This window comes from Cydia strobilella, chromosome 2 (assembly GCF_947568885.1).
Source record: "Cydia strobilella chromosome 2, ilCydStro3.1, whole genome shotgun sequence".
In the NCBI taxonomy this organism is placed as follows: Eukaryota; Metazoa; Arthropoda; class Insecta; order Lepidoptera; family Tortricidae; genus Cydia; species Cydia strobilella.
In genome coordinates this window covers 5,476,391-5,494,693 of record NC_086042.1, presented here as the reverse complement: position 1 = coordinate 5,494,693, position 18,303 = coordinate 5,476,391, and the positions used below count along the sequence as shown (strand labels likewise).

Genomic DNA, 18,303 nt, shown 5'->3' with positions numbered 1-18,303 from the left:
CTAGTGCGTAAAGAGCACTTTTCATGCATATGTCGAAAGTTTAAAGGGCCATATGTACTGTAAAACGTTGTACGATACACGTGCGAATAGGTAATTCGCAACTCGTGTCGATTTAAAACACTCTCTGCGGTCGTGTTTTAATCTGTCGCCACTCGTTTCGAATTTTCTCTTTTCCGCTCTTGTATCGTAAATAACTATTTCAAACTGCAAGGGTACGATGATAGATCTCAATTCAATATAATTTTGCAACATTTGGCATTATTAGGTTATAAATTGTATGGAGATGAAATCTATCATCGTACCCTTCCAGTTTGAAAAATACTATAGAGGCTGGGCAGTAAGGGATTGCTTTACTTGTAGAACTATATTTAGCGCTTTAAAAAAAAACTGATACCTGACACTTACAAACCTGGACTTCCTTGGGCTAGTGCTACTAAGAATCGTCAGTATTATCCATCCTTTCTGAGTTGGATGAACCCAAAAAGGTGAGATTTGTGAAAGTCAGGTTTTCAATATATGTGGGCGTTTTCAACCAAACGGGTACCTACTTATTGTTGTCATATTTCCATAAAGCTTCAAAATGAAATCAACCTAATCGACAACCGACAATGTGGTACCTTTTAGTTCAAAACGTCACATATTTTTATAAAACGTTATAAACTAATTTATTAATAATACTGAATATCTGGGAGAATAAGAAAACATAAGTAAAAACTCAAAAATGCTCGTTTTCCCAGAGATAAGACCTAGCTAGATCGAACCCCTTACAGCAAATTTCATCGAAATCGTTAGAGCCGTTTCCGATATCACTGAAATATATTTCGGTTATATCGGAATCGGACAAGAATTCGAAGAATAAAAGGTATAAGAAACATAAGATAACACAAAAAGGACAAAAAAAGTACACCTGACGTACCAGTCTCGAACCCGAATCCTCTTGCACGTATTTCCACGAACATACCGCAACGCCATTGCAGCATACTTACACTGCATGAAATTGTCTACTACAAGCATCACGGAAACACTGTTTGCATGTGTGAGTAATAGTAGGAAATAGCATGACAGAAACACTCTGTCGACTTTAAAAGTGTTTTTTGCACTAATGAAGTATTCAATGTTTATTATAATAGTTCAATATTTATGTAAAAAGTGCGCTAAACATACTTGTAAGTATACAGATACCAACACTATTCCACAAAAAAATAAAACCTGAAAATTTGCGAAAGTGACGCCATCTAGCGGGGTTTAAGCTTTGGGTAACCTAGTCGAACCACCTTAAAAGACTTTCCCTTTTGAACTGCAAGCCCATTCATACCCTTACCGAAAAGCTAACCAAAAATAAGGCTAGCTCTTAATAAGGGTTACCCTTATCTTTAAGCGCTTTTTATAAAGGTTTCCCTTTGCGTGAAAGAGACAGGATTAGTATATATCTACGGTAGTGTATGAAAAGAAAAGAAAATACGTGCCTAGTCAAAGAACGCCGCCGTCGCCGCCAACGATCGCTCGGATTCGAAGTAATGTGTGCTTTATGAACAAGGTAGACGACTTAAATTAGCACGCTTATATGCTAAAAGGGAAGCCCTTTATAAGGCTAACCCTTATAAGCTATATGCAAGGTGTTGGTGAGCGGATGATAAGGGTTTTGTAAGGGTATTTGGGCTACCGATTACTCAAGTGTGGTAGCTTTATATAAGGGTTTTTAAAAGCAAAACAAAGGGTTTCGTCTGGCAAAGGGTATGGTGAGTTAAGCCTTCTGCAATACCCTTATAAAACCCCGATAAGGGATAGCGGGCCGGTCCCTGGATTAAACTCTGTTTCTAACTGAGATGAGTAAACTCCTGTTTCTAACTGGGATGACTAAACTCTGTCTCTAACTGGGATGAGTAAACTCTGCCTCTAACTGGGATGAGTAAACTCTGTTTCTAACTGGGATGAGTAAACTCTGTCTCTAACTGGGATGAGTAAACTCTGTTTCTAACTGGGATGAGTAAACTCTGTCTCTAACTGGGATGAGTAAACTCTGTTTCTAACTGGGATGAGTAAACTCTGTTTCTAACTGGGATGAGTAAACTCTGTTTCTAACTGGGACTAGTAAGGCCTGTTCACGTATTAATTAAACATGTCGGTACCTGTAAGATAATAAGGCGGTGGTGGCCGAGTGGATATGACGTCCGACTTTCAATCCGGGGGTCGCGGGTTCAATTCAAATCCTGGCTCGTACCAATGAGTTTTTCGGAACTTATGTACGAAATATCATTTGACCACTACCACTACCTTTTCCACCACACTACCACTACCACTAACTTACCACTACCACCTTTTACCACTAGCTTTTCGGTGAAGGAAAACATCACGAGGAAACCTGCATACATCTGCGAAGAAATTCAAAGGTGTATGTGAAGTCCCCAATCCGCATTGGGCTAGCGTGAGGATTATAGCCCAAGCCCTCTCACGCATGAGAGGAGGCATGTGCCCAGTAGTGGGACGTATATAGGCTGAATTATTTGTTATTATTATTATAGGATAATAAGAGTTGCAAATAGAATGACATTATAATAAAATTCTATTTAATAAAACAAGATTGTGATCGTGACTTTCATCATTCTTTCCGAGTTTTGGTGAGTCTTATGCCTTGTTTAATACCAAGGTAACGCCGAAACAAATGTATGAAAGTATATAATCACTCAAACCTAGAGCTTGTCTGCGCGGCGGTCAGGACTGCGAAATAGGATACGCGGGTACGCAGGTGACTGCACGTGTACAGCTGGAGAAAGCCCGCCCGGCCGGCCGCGCCTCGCCCTTTCCTGCCCAGCTATTCACAAATTTTACCAACCACACCACCACAATCAAACCAGAATAAGTATAACGTCTCTATCACGCACAATTGTCATCAATCACCAGGTCAAGTTACATTAGAAACCAGTCCACAGTCGAGACAAAATTGTGGATAGACACGCTGTTCATTCCGAGATTTATCGACTTTATTGCTAATCGAGCAACTCACTTGTTAGGCTTGTTGTTTCTTACGTTACGTCGATTGCCTCGTTTCTCTCCGGACCTGGCTGCCAGCCAAACGGTTTCCTTTTAGCCAAATGCAATATGTGTTAGGACAAATATATCTCCTGCAAATTAGGTACCTAATGATAAACAGGGCATACATACATCTATGTATGTACTGCCTGGAAATTAAATAACATACACAAAACATTTTATGTTGTGACATTTTAATACGATGGAGTTAGTAGAATTATTTTTCTCACAGAACGAGATCGGGATAATTAATACGTGACCATTAGGTGTACAAACATATTTAGAGAGTCACAAATCCATTAATGCGGGCTTTTTACATCTTGCGTAGCCAACATGCCAATCGTTTACGCTCCGTAGCGAACGAAACGTAATTGTCACTGTCGCACTAATATGGAAGAATAATAGAGAGAGACACAATGCGTTTCGTTATCGTAGCGCAAACGATTGTCACATTGGCTGGGCACCTTGGTCAGTTTAGTTTATTATGTATAGTAACTTTTTACACGCACGCGCGTGTGAAGAACTGTGTAATTTAAACAGTGTACGTCACTGCTAGGCGTGTCCCGACCACTATATATATGTATAACAAAAATTACATACAACTATGCTTACATTTACATCATTACTCACCTGAAATTGCCTTCCCTTGCCTGCATATGTAAAAGAACAACCACGGGCCACGGCCACGGCTAAATAAAGTCATAGAGAGCAAGAACTATACTGCGAGATTCGCCGTTGTTGAAGTAAAAGAGCAGCAAGAATATTATTCCACGTACGAGAAAGCTCCCGGTCCCTGAGTATGACTCATGTCGATACCCAATTAAAATGTTACCTGCAAGCCATGTTGATACGTCAACATTCTTTACAATAACGTCATGTCCTAGCCCTAGGGTATCCCTAGCTATAATAGGGTATTTGACTACTAGTCAAATCAGTTTCTTTTTTCGAACTGTCAAAACGATTTTGCTACTTAGAAATTTATATGAAACACTAGCATGTGACGTCACGATCAAACTACTCTTTATAGTTTGATACGAGTTTTAAAATAGAAATTATGTAGGTAATAGAAATACTAGTGAGTGTAGCCATCTAAATATTTAGAAATTATTTCTAAAAATAACTGCTGTCTACGTTTCACTATTAATCTTGGTGCTTTATTTTATGCATGGTGTAAAATAATTTATTTTAAATACAGTCAAATACCTTATACGGTGTTCAGCGGTGGCAGCATGGTTGCATTTGTATCACCTGTCAATAACTACAGTGACAGGCACTTTCGCACTTGTTAGAACGTGACAGGCGATAAAAATTCGACCGTGCACAGCCTGCAGAAATTAAGCTTCGCCCTTTATCTACGCTTTTTCTTTTCTGTAACTCTAAATCAATCTATTCTTTCTTATTTATTAACGTACCAAAGAAAACCATAGTATATATCCAAAGCTATTAGCCTCCGTAATGGTTAATAACAACAGTTGCTCTTGAACGAGTTTTTCTTGCCGATGCATTGGCCAGACGGTGGGTTGCGGTCTGGTTTGCATTTTAATACCTGTTTCAAGTGTTACTCATTAATTTCAAGTACATATCTTTTGTATAAAAGCGCGTTTGCTCCGTTTAAGGCAATGTGGCAAGTGTCACAAAGAGCGGCCTTCTGGTTTTCCGAGAAAAACGCTTTCTCCGCGCGGCAGCTAGCTCATAGTATCTTTATGTGTTGTTGGCTCACTTAAATGTGCACTTAGGCAAGGTGTCAGTGTTGTGGTATCAATGTGGCACGGTTATATATCAGTTTCCGTAGCTCGTTATTTCTTATTTAACATTAACTTCTGTCCATAATAGTGATAATAGCTAAAAGTTAGTACCTGCCGTACCATTTTCTATCTGTTTTATTATCACCGGTCACATCTCAGATTAATAACTAAAGCATAGAAGCCGGGCCAAAATAAGAGCTTGGTAAAAAGTATCTTATTCACAACATTCTATTACTTTTTGTCCATGAGTGAGTGAGACAACAATCCGCAAGTTCTTTCTGTCTTTTAATCCAGCCAAATAAAAATAAATGTTCGTTATTTGACAGGTAGGTGTCAACTGTAACAACTTGACATAGTCGTATTATTTTAGTTGAAATATTTCGCGGAATTTCAGCGGTCATCTTGCTTTATTTTAATTATATTGTTGCTATTCCTGAAAGATTGTTGGAAAACGTGTTGAGTTTTTATTTGTAATGGTTTGAAGTTCCCTATGTGATAATGTCTTATGTGATCGAGGGCTGTAAATCGCATACAGGAAGAAAAGAAAATACGCACGAACCGGTAACCTTTAATCGGTGAGTTTTGTTCAATTTGGAAGAAATTAATTTTTAGGACCTGACCCTAAACACTGAAATCGATATGTTGTTTATGTAATTATTAAAGGACGGGTATACATATTTGCGAAGCATTTTTGCCCGGCTTCTATGCTTTAGCTATTATTCTGAGGGTCACATGAAATATTAATGACACTTCTGGTAATTTGCAGTAGGTAGATATTTCTTATTCACACGTTACCTTCCTGTCGTGAGTATAAAATACCTACTCGTGTCATTTTAGTCATTTTACTTATTCTATGTTTATGTTCTGAAAAAAAAAACACTAAATAAAAACAGGTATTTTAAAACTTACATAATTTGTTCACGTTCACAGATTTTTTTGACATTTACATTTTAACTAATTCGAAGTTACTAATTGATCAAAGTCGGTATGTCAGGCGCAAATCTGTCGATGACATACTGACAGATGTAGTTCGGTATGTACACTTGAACAGTGAATCGTGGTATGTAGGTCACCGTTTGGTTGACAATAGATAGTTTTTAAATACATTCAAACAAATGCTGCGTCTTTCTAACGGTAAAAGTAATGATAACTATTACTTTTTTCATAAAAGCTCCCAAGTCTGTTTTGAAAGGTAACTGTAGTTTGTCATTATGTTACGTTTACCACCATCCTGATGTACAATTTAAAAATATATAGGTAGTTTGAAGAGAGGTGCGAATGCATATTATGTACTATAAGTAGTGTAAGTAATTATACTTACATTAATTCTGAAAAATCGATCGAGTAGGTAAATTAGTACTTATTGCCTATATCATGCCAGCCTGTATTGTCGTACCTGCTTTAAAAAATGCAATTATTGCGACACGAATAAGCTTGAAAGTTAATGGCTTGATTACCTATGCAAAAACCACTAGAAAATCGAGAGAACATCGGGCAAAAAATACCACAAAAGATATTGCTTTAGCTGTTCCTCGACATTTTCACTTTCAGCCTTTGTCAGCCTCATGGCTCATGATGCTTTGATGCGATGTTATTCTGTCTTCCATTTGCAATTCTGCGGTTGCAAATGACAGGTTTCTTATTTATTTATTTAAACTTTATTGCACGATATAAAATTGTACAAAAGGCGGACTTAATGCCTTAAGGCATTCTCTACCAGTCAACCATTGGGTCAAACAGAAACGTGTAGTTAGTGCAGGATTGTAGAAAGCGAGAGGAAATATGAAACACAAATCAAATTATTCTAAACAATATATATTTTGTTTATACACTTACACATATAAGAATAATAACAATATATACCTACATATATACAAACATGCATACATACATACATATATAAATAAATATTGTATTATGTACCCAAGTATACAAGTAACATGCGGATCATTTATTTTTAAGCGAGTTAGAGAGGTGCATGCTTACGTAACTTTCTTTTAAAAGAAAATTTGCTCTGTGCTTGCCTTAAAGGAAGAGGGAGATCGTTCCAAAGACAAATTGCCTGAAGGGCGAAGTTCGAAACAAAGCCAGTGCGGCGATGGGGAATGGTCAGTTTCAGACTTCGAGATGTACGCAACTCGCAACCGGGACGTGGTGCTACAAAATTGAATTTAGATTTAAGGTAATCAGGAGCGGCAGGATCAAATAATATAGAGTAAAGGTTGCAGAGAATTTTTAGTGACCTGCGTTCACGGATGGGAAGCTAGTTCAGTTTGCGGCGGAAGGCCGATACGTAATCGTATTTACGAAGTCCATATATGAACCTAATGCAACTATTCAGTAGTCTGTCTAGTTTGTTGAGTAACTCCTGGCTTATATTAGAGTAACACACATCTGCATAATCAATCACGGGCAACACCAATGCCTGAATAATAAGAGTTTTTGTGCTAACTGGGAAAGAGTTCTTGAACCTATAGAGAGATCTCAGCATGTTGGTTACTTTGCGACAAATTTCAGACACCTGGGAGGTCCAAGTCAAACCACTGTCAACGGTTTCTTGATTGCTGGAAGAGACTACTTACTGCTATTGTCATCTAATTCTCTTAAATCGCAAATATGCAAATTAATTAAGTAACTATCTTAACACTAGGAAGTAGGAACATCCAAAAATAAAATGTTATTTTTGGAGTTGGCCGAGTGCTTAATTTTGCGGGTTGTAGTTAAAATTTTCGATTTCGACTTGGGATAAGCGTTCGACTGAGGGACTGATGAAATTACACCGGTTTCAGCAGTTGCAACAGCAATGCATTTTAATTGTATGTGGACATGAGGTGAGGCTTACCGGGCGGCGATATCACCAAGTAAGAGGGAGAGTGATCCGAGTCAATGAACCAAGTTAGCGGTGTACCGCAGGGTCTGACTCTGGCACCCCATGTTTATGGTTTCTTTGTACTTAACAATCCGGCCTATAAACGATGTTTTATTGGTGAGCGGTTAAATTGAATTCTGAAACCGGTATGCACATTAAGTTTCTCACAAAGGATTTGTTCCGACACTAACCTGTGTGAATGTTGTGTTGGATTATGAGTTTACGTTATATGGTTCTTAAATAATTTATTATACCTAATTGAAAATATTAGTTAGAAAAAACGGTTTTTACCAGCAAAATGAAGCCCAATTGCGGCCGTCATCAACCAAAGCAATAATTTGTGTTCATTACAACCCGTTAAAACTTGCGGTGCGCGCACGCACGTATCATCTATGGCATGATAAGGCTGTTTTATTAAGACATGACTTAAGGCATCATCAAGATATGTCAAGTATTTTTTTTTAGAAAACTACAAGACGTTGACTATTACTTTAAATTTTACGGTTTACAGTAAAAGTTAGCAAGTAAATTAAAGTATTAATAAGTTGTTTATTATACAAGTTAGGTAGGTACCTAAGAGCAAGTAGACTGTGCCCATTTAAATATTTCTATGTTTTCTTGACCAGTCGGGTAGGAAAATACATATATGTAGTATGTACATTTTATATATTAAAAAAAAATCCTGTCTGCCTTTTCACAATAAATTCGGAAACTAACTGGGTTGACAATGTTGACATGGGGCTCTCTCGTGTATTAATATGTATCAGATAAAGGAGCTTAATTCATGTCACGCGAGGCGTGTTCTCCGTTAAGCTAAACGTCGTTGTTGTCGTTATCTTATTGTCTTAACGACTCTTAATAATATCTCAACAGCGGCGAACTCATCCGGTGCCTTAACAGTTGTTCGGTCTCGAAAGATCTCAATCTGAAACGGTTTGCCATTACACTTACTTATCGTTTATATTGGAATCGCAGGTAAAGCTGGGAACGCACAGAAAGCAGTACCAGTGCCAATCAGTGGTGGTAATTATTCGAAAATATCTCACATAGAGCATCAATTTGGTCGTTAGACGCACAATGCTGTATGTAACATCGTCCAACTAAGCTGGAATATTAGGAACGTTACCGCCGCCGCATCGCTACTGCTGTGTTTCAAAGTTTATTATGGTATCAAGGCAATCATAATTAACATCTGCACCAACGCGACATTTGTCGATAATTCGCGAGATACAATACAGCACACGTCCATTGTTCTTGCTAACGGTACTGCCATTAAGTATCGTTTGAAAGTAAAAGGTACTAACTAGATTACAATTAATGTATATGTTTATAAACATTGTTAAAGTATTTTTGTTCTGAACGCTGGGTTAATTCCGATTAAAAGTGTATGCTTCATTAAGCTCTTGTATTTATATACGGCTTTTTGCTCTGGTCCCGCCTGAGTGGATGTAAGTATGTAGTTATAGCTGCCAATCATTAACAGGATGGGATAGTCCATTGTTGTTAATCGTGAGATTTCAGAATTACATTGTCTTGTTGCCTATTCATGAGCCTCATTCATGAATTAGGGCCATTCATGTCTGAGGCTTGTCTTGACTTGATAATTCGCTTATTTATCTACGGGTTAATTTATTAATAAGCATTGTATATTTACTTGTTTTAAAAATAATAGTTTTTATTTAGAACTATCCATCAGAATACAACATGAGTAAATTTTTTACATTATCAATCAAAATAAATTTATTGCGGTTTCTGACAAAAGGCGCCATCGGTTATCAGAAAATCGACCGCCATAGAAACTATCGACTATCTATTAGACTATCGTTATTTTATGACCGACGATGGTACCTTTTGCCTAAAATATCACAATAATTTAATTATACATATGTACTTTACGACTTATGTGATACTTACTAAACTTACACTGTAACAAAATATTTTTGGGACTGACTCATACCAACTTTTATTTAACACGTCTTTAACGCGCCGTTTTTCCTTTAAGGTTTATATTTAATTTGTCCTGACTTCGAGCTACAACACCTGAATATTAAATCCTAAGGGCTGGTTTTAGACCGTTTCTAGTCGTAAATTTTATTGTATGGAAACATTCAGTCTTCCTAGTTCCTCATAGCAACCTTAGAATTTCAGAGTTGACTTTGTGTAAGCCACTTAAGAACCGCAATCGGACTTTGTCATAGAGGCTACAGATTTTTCTTACAGGTTCTATTTCCATCAGGCTCCAGATTCATTAAATACTCATCCGCAGCAAAAAAGTACCTACCTATTTAAAATGATTTTCCTTGTGCAGATTTTTTTTGTCTAGAGTCATCTTAACAGTCCTTGTCATTGTAGTTACAGCGTTTTGGGCCAAAACGCTGTAATGACAATGTTTTAGGTATTTCCTAGTTGAGTTGAGAGTAGGTACTTCACCTAAAGTTCAAACTTCAGAGGCACTTTGGCTAATCGAATATTGATGACTTGTGTGTGACTTAGTCCATTTCAACAGTGGAGATGTTGGATTTTATTTGTAAATATTGTAATGATTATTCAAACAAATTGATACTACAAAAAATTAATACAAGATTTTGAATTTCCATTACTTACTGAAGGGATTTTTATTGCGATTTAACTATTAAGGTTCACAAAATGAACATTCCTACGTGAGCGATTCCGTTGCGAACGCGAACGCCGTGCCGTGGGCCCGCCGCGTCGCTTCGCTTCGCGTTCGCGAGTTGTTCGCTGACGTAAGTCGCAGCGTTAGACGGAAAATCGATCTCACTCTCGTGAGATGTCATTTAGTTATTTAAAATACCTAGCTGTCCTAACGTGCGCGTTAGTGGCATGAGTGGCACGTTCTACTTAATTGAGACGCAAAAGCCCATAAAGTTGTTAGTTGTTAATTAAAATGTCTTGGTATGATACCTATGATGTTAAGTTGTGAAGCCATGTGATGTCGCACGCGTCTGTCCGTCTCGCGACGCTGGCTGTAATTCTGGGATTGTAATTCGAACCGTTTCCGGCGCTCTCGCGTCACTGCTATTCACGTATCCTACCGAACGCGTCGCGTCGCTACGGCCATACGGCCGTTACGGGCCGTGCCAGTATAAACTGACCACTAGTTATGAACATTTGTAAGCAACATTGAACTCAAGTTACGCTGGCAATGGCAATTAACCACACAGGGGCAATGTTTTATGAATCAGATAGCTGAGCGATCATTTTGAAAGGCAGCTCGATCCAATAGGCCTCACATTTTATAGCCATATTTCGCAACATGAACATAAGGGTACACCTGGTAATGGTATTCTCGGGTAATGATAAGTGTCTGTGTCGTTAAAGACAGTTATAAGACGACTACATTTTGCTTTGAATAAAGTCGTGATTCATTAATTTTTGCTCGTGACTGTCCTTAATAAAGTTTGAAAACGGATTTCGATTACAATTATTGCAGAATCAAGTACCTAAATATATTTTGCCAAATACACATGTAAAGGAACGGCAAAGCCAAAAGGGACTTACTATGAATTTCGCAGTGAGGGTGTGTACGTTATGTCTACTTAGTGTTCCACCGTACCTCCACTTCTACTAAAAGTACTAAGACCGATTATGATGAAATAATATACGACTATAAGGAGTCTATCAATTATATTTTGTAGTCCGGTTGACTACTACTACTACTACCACGACCACTACTACTACTAGTTTTTAAAAAGTCTATACTACAGAAAACCAGGGTTTTAGTACATTGTGCAACGAGGGGGTAAGTGAGATGTTGTAAACGAAGCCGCAGGCTGGAGGGAATTAAAGACTCGAGTTTACAATATTCTTACCCCCGGAGTTACACACAATGTTTTTCATCACACTTGCGAAGAAAAAACTAAATTTTAAGCGAAATAATCCATACTAATATTATAAACTAGCTTTTGCCCGCGACTTCGTCTGCGTGGAGAGTAATTTGGGTACTTAGCTTATTTTTTATAAAAAAGAAGCCCGCATACAATTTATAGATAAACAAAAATATTAAATTGTAAACGTCAGTATTTTAGTCCTTGACTTTAAACAAAGTATTTTACTTACAACCTACTTGGTACGTAGTGACATAATTACAAAAGAAAACTTTAACTCCCTAAGGGAGTTATAGCCATTTTTTCACAATCCGTAACTCCCGCAGGAACAATATAGGCTTTAACCCTTCAGTACACCTGCATGGAATAAGATCTTTTTCGAGCAAGTTGATGAATTTATTTTACATGTTAAAAGACATGACATACATGTCACACAAGAAGATGTTTTCGATTGTCATATTAATAGTCATCATGAGACTACCTTACACATAAGATGGTAGACATTTAATTATACGAACGGGTCTACCGCGAATTAATTTCATTGTTCACCTTAAATTCAGACGTTTCAGCTGTGTTGCACCAGTGCACCAGCTGTGGTCACGGAAAGACTGAAGTCCCAGCAAAATGTCAACGGAGATATAAATAAACAACACTAAGGTAAGGACAATGAAATTAAATCGTGGTAGACCCGTTCATATAATGAATATAAAATAAATATGTGTTATAATATAAAATATGTGTTCAAAACGCGAGTTTAAATTGTTATATTACTTAAAGATTTCATAAAGGTGGCTGCAACAGTAGTGTTGCCAAATCTAGGACAGGCTTAGGCAATTTTTACTTTAAAATTACAAAATTGAGTGCCGGCTAATGGCTAAGTACAGAATGCTATTTAAAATGCAAGCAAGTACCTATCAAACTTAATACATATGTCTGTTGATAAATTGACGTTAACATAAGTATCATCATCAACAACAGCTGATAGTCTAGTCATAACGTACTACTTTAGAGTTAAGGGGCCCACTAACTATCAGTCCGCCGGACGATATCAGCCTGTCAGTTAGAACAAAAATTTGACAGTTCCGAACAACTGACAGGCCGATATCGTCCGGCGGACTGATAGTCAGTGGGCCCCTTAAGACCAAGACAAGTTTGCAACTATTTTGATAGCACACGCAGTGCAAGTGTTATTTATACGTCATAATTTCATAGAAGTTTGACGTTTAAAATAACACTTGCATACGCAGTGCTATCAATATCGTTGCAGACTTGTCTTGGTCCAACTATATTGTCTTATCGTTGCATTTCTGTCAACTCATAGCGATGTTACGCGCCTCACGACTGAACTGTCAAATTTAGCAAATCGACTGGTCGCTTTATGCTCGGTCGTCTCTCAAAAATGCTTCGAGCAACACCGGCTTCCGACACGTCGGAAGGAAGGAGCCCGAGCGATATCTTACCGTACAAATCGTTCGGCCATTTTTTGCGGGGGGAAACGTGCACGCAGGCGCACTTCTCACTCACTACATACAAAATCCAATCTGTAATGACGACACAAATACATAGAAAATGAAAACGACCAGATGATCGACCAGTCTTCGTAATCTTCGAATGACTTATTCGATATGATTTATCGACATGTCAGTAAAATTGTGTAGCGCAGCCTTAAAGAAAAGCAATTCAGGTGTTCGTTTAACAAGCGGCTCGTGAGAAACTTTCCTCACGTCGGTACCTTCTGGTCTTCGATCAATCAAGTCACTTCATCAATCAGACCGCGCCTATCATTAATTTCATTGTTTATTATTGGCGCACCGGTTTATTACATCTTGTTTTACTCCATAACATTAACATTGCTCGCAAAGAGGCAACTTTATTTTTCGTTCATTTTCCTCGATGTCTGTAATTAGATTGGATTCCGATGCGTATAAAATCAGGGGGCACGGTAGTGCCCCCGCCAAGACGAGCCAAGCGAAGCGCAAGGGCACTACCTACCTTTTCGTCGTCGTTGTTTTTTTTAGACCCTCATAACTTGAGTTTGGATTATACCAGATAAACAAAATTCTCGAGATATGATGTCAATAGTGGACTTATTAAACATTACATAGCTCTTATACTTTAGATTTTGTTGATATCTAAAAAACCCCGATTTCGTCACTCATTTACTCACTCACTCACTGATGATCATTAAAACTCTTAGGGTAGTTCCTGAAGTCCTATAAAGCTGAAATTTGGTATGTAAGCTAGTATTAGTACACAAACAACAAAAAAATTCGAAAACTTGGAACGTTTACTCCCCAACCCCTTAAACTAGGCGATGAAAGTTTGTATGAGACTTCCGCAAATTTTGAAGCTAGAGGTAGAGGTCTGAAAATGTAGGGTAAGTATTATAAGATATAAGAACTTATACTATAATATATATATATTATATACGCTCATATTGCATAAGTTTGTTTTGTATACCGTTCAAGGTGTATAACGAACGTTAGATAGACACTCAAAATATCTAATTTTGTTAAGTATAACGTTTTTTAAGTGTAATATCATTGTATATATAACGATCACTTTGTATAACGTTTATAATGTCTCAGATTTATAATGTATATTACTCAATACATCTAACATCAAAATATCTAATTTTATATAGGGACTCCTTGTTATAAATAATAGAATACGTATATCAGGATTGCTAGCCTTGCCTTGCCTACAATAAGCCTTATGGTTTCGTCTTGGTCTTGGCAACATTTTACATGAAAATGTTTTTGAAATGAAATGAAATGTATTTATTTGTCAGAATATGGTACATTGATGTGATCTTAAGTTAGAGTTAATGCAAGTTTCATCATATTCTACCGTGAAGTCGGTGTACAAATATTTTTACTTATATCTATTTCTTACATCTATATCTTTGGTTTACACAATATATTAAAACATAACTAGGTACAATCAAACAGCTAAACTATGAATCTAATCAGTGTGATCCAGAAACTCTTTCTATAAAAACAATGCTTAAGTAGGTAAGAATCCAAATAATGTTTGAACAATGTAGTTGGTTTATTTTTTAGATCATCAGGTAGCTTATTATATACTTTTATTGCCATAAAGTAAACATTTTTTTGAAATAATACTAAGTTGGATTTAGGCAGAGTTAACTTATGTTTCCATCTGGAATTTGAACCATAGGCCTCTCCGGTTTTAAAGAAGTGAAATATGCGTGATTTGTATTTTGGTGGGTTACGTTACGTTTCTCGAGGTCTTGATTCGAAAGTTGTAGTTTTCAAGTTGAGTCAAATGACACTTTGTCTTTATTACTTGGTAATTGCCGATAATTATGGGGTTCTATTGATTGTGGATTTCACACTGGTGGTAAGCAAAGCAATGCACAACCACAGAATAGAAGTTGATAAGTGTTTATATTTTTTTTAAATTAAGTACCCGTCTTTATACTACTAGTCTCTATTACGTCTAAGTATTTATTTGTTTTGTACCTAATAGAGTTTCACTGCTTTCTGCTAATTAGGACCATATTTGAAGCAATTTTTCTTTACCCTAATACAATTTGGTTTATAAAAAACCTCATTTTCAGAGTTGTATGAAGCGTTATTCAGGGATCATCATCATCATCATCTTCCTGGCGTTATTCCGGCTGTGGGTCCGCATGGCAACTAATGCCAAAAATTGGCGTAAGCACCAGTTTTTACGAAAGAGACTGCTATCTAACCTCCCAACCCAGCATACCTACAGGTTTCCTGCGATATCGATACATACCTATCCTAGTGGCAGACCCCTGTAATATAACTCGTATGAGAAATTAGGCATAATATGTTTTATTCTCGTCTCTATTCATCTTTTTGGCAATAAAGACATTTTCATCTTATCTTTATCTTATTTGTCTTATTACAGTTGTCAGAGGAGGTGACGCGGAAGCAGAGCGAGTACCAGAAGTGCCTGGAGTCGTACAAGCAGATGCGAGCCAAGTTCGAGGAGAACTACCTTAAATGTAAGTGTAAGTTGGACGACATTACTTATGCTTTACTAAGTGCATGGTAATGAGAAAACACAGGTATATAAGCATATGATAATGCAAACCTCAGTAGATTAGATCAGCATTTCCCAAACTATGGGTCGCGAGGGAATATTAAGTGGGCCCTGAAGGCTGAAACTACTAGGAAATCTGAGCGTTGCCAATAATTATTTTATGCCCCTTTTAAGACGGTCAAGAGTTGGGTCTTCAAAATGGCCGTTTTTGTTAGGTGGGTCGCAGGCCGCAGCCCAGTCAACTTTGCGAACCACTGGATTACATAGTTTTCTCCTTATACTCTTCTTACTGGGTGGCCCAAAAATACATTGACAAAGATTTTTTACTGTGCATACTCGTAATTTTATTTTGTGTATCAAAGCCTAAGAAGATTTTTGGAAGATTTTTTGTTTCTGTTAAATGATTGTAGTTTTAATTATTAATGGCATTTTGTAAAGGATGTATAGTGCAAGTAAGAAATCCTAGAAATCAACATGTTTGGCCAACCCGACTCCTTTCCCCTTGTATATTCCTCTGAAATTTATAGGTTCTACAAATTTTTTCATGAAATCCGAGGTTAAAAAAAGCTCATTTGTATTTTAAGCCTTACGCAGCGTACTACGTAGGCGAACAACACGCGAACGCGAAGCGAAGCGATGCGGCTCAGGGTGAATTAATCCTTTGATACCTATAGAAGTGTCCTACGTGGGCGATCTCGTTGCGAACGCGAACGCCGTGGGCCCGCCGCGCCGCTTTGCGTTCGCGAGTTGTTCGCTTACGTAAGGTCAGGATTACACTTGTTAGTTTTACTTACGTAAGTAGGGACACAGCTATACTACAGAATGAAATATGAATATCGTTATCTCATTCTAGCAAATAGGTTAGGTAGTTCATAATTGATATAGAAATACTTACGACTATAATAGTGAAATTAACGATAGGAGTGATTGATAGGTATGAGTATGAGTCGATCTAATGCACTGGAAATTATTTTATTGGGCGCCGGTGCCAATGTACAGCTGCAACGGTTTGACATGGTGAATTTACAGGGTGCACTTCTACGAGCTTTCTGTTACGCCCTTTATCGATATTACAGCAGGCGGACATTGATTACGATATGCATGAACCAGCACAATGCTTGGATGGTTTAGTAGTAATTCAAATTTTTCAAATTCAAATAAATTATTTCAGAATAAAAATTCTACGTGCTATGGGAAGCATGTTTAGTGTTCATCATCTTCCAATAACTGATCCCATTGTATAATAAGATGCTTGTACTTACTTTTACTAGTAGAAATTCTCTAGGTAGGTACCAACAATTGCGAGAAAACTGGAAATTCATTCGAGTATCAATTAAGTCTCGTTCAATTTTCTATCAAGATACTCCACTTTAGCTGTCACGTAGACAAAAGCGTACAGGAGAAAATGTCTCTACATGAATATTTCACAAAATGTGTGAAAGCGGGGCAATTTGATCGACAGCCACTTGCAAATATCATCGTGCACCCAATACTTACCGAGTGTATTATCCGGACTAACGACGTGCAGCGTACCTCCCTACTCGTACACCGGCTTTCTTTACCACTTTTTAATAATCTCTTCTATTTTAATTGGCATTTCCATTTCCATAAGTATCTATAACTCGTATAGGCAAAGAAATTTCCGTAAATATTATAATTATTGAAAATTTTAATTTTATAAGAATAATTTATATATTTTATTAGATGTTTTTTTGTCTTTGTTACATCAAATATGTCACAGCATTTATAATTTATAACCTAATTAATTGGCTTAATAGGAACAAAAAAAAAGAACCTGTGTCTAATCTTGTATACGCCTGTGCTTGTAGTGACAGTGACAGTAACGCTAATCAAGGTTTTTTTTATGATTTAGATAACGAGGAATAATTTTAAAAACCCGTTCAGTGTCTTTTCTAAAATCTGTCAATAAAATCTGCATCTGTAAAAACTTGTCGCTTAAAATTTTAAACTATCTCATACCTATAGGAAGTAAAGAAATAAATTTTCTATATATAGAAACGTCTAATTTAATCTCAGAAATATATCAATCTCAGTATACTGGCAGTTGAAGCATATACCTACGTAATTATTTATTATCTATTGTTACTGGAAAGTAGATGCTATTCGAGTATTTATTTATTTATTTATGTTAAGGAGAACCAACAGCTATAGTAAACTTACAATAAACAACAATAAATAAATTACAGGAACTCACAGGTAGTACAGGTAAGGTAGGTAGGTATTTGAAATGTTTTACACTTGAAAGTCATAGTCCGTCCGTTTTTCTAAAATCAAGTACGCCATAGTAAATGTATGACGAACTTGATCTTAGAAATCGGACAGGTATCTCCAAGCGACTTCTTGATCGGTATACTAAATCCATTCACCGTTTTTAATTGTGTAGTGTGATATTTGACATTAAATATATGCACATTCCAGGTCCAACAAGCCGCGGTGGTCGTAAGCTAGACGAGACGCGGGACAAGTACGGCAAAGCGTGTCGGAGACTGCACCGGGCGCACAACGAGTATGTGCTGCTCCTAGCCGAGGCCACGGAGTGCGAGCGCGCGCTGCGGACGGCCGCGCTACCCGCGCTGCTCGACCTGCAGCGGCGGCAGGGCGAGGCCACCGCCACCTCCTGGTCAGTACACAGTGTGACATGTACAGTGAAGCGTGTCGGAGACTTCACCGGGAGCACAACGAGTACGTGCTGCTCCTAGCCGAGGCCACGGAGTGCGAGCGCGCGCTGCGGACGGCCGCGCTACCCGCGCTGCTCGAC

General features: G+C 37.6%; 1 protein-coding gene and 1 long non-coding RNA gene across 2 annotated transcripts in view; one reads left to right on the top strand and one right to left on the bottom strand.

The window, feature by feature from the left end:
• LOC134755419 (uncharacterized) overlaps positions 1–13,052 on the bottom strand; it is a 29,202-nt gene extending 16,150 nt beyond the window's left edge. The window contains exon 1 of the long non-coding RNA XR_010129041.1: positions 13,010–13,052. This is a non-coding gene — a long non-coding RNA (uncharacterized LOC134755419). The remainder of the gene's footprint in view (positions 1–13,009) is intronic.
• Positions 1–18,303, top strand: part of LOC134750835 (tyrosine-protein kinase Fer) — a 79,344-nt gene that overhangs the window by 49,601 nt on the left and 11,440 nt on the right. Inside the window, exons 3-4 of the mRNA XM_063686108.1 lie at positions 15,390–15,486; positions 17,964–18,165. Of these exons, the coding sequence (XP_063542178.1) occupies positions 15,390–15,486; positions 17,964–18,165 (299 nt within the window). The remainder of the gene's footprint in view (positions 1–15,389; positions 15,487–17,963; positions 18,166–18,303) is intronic.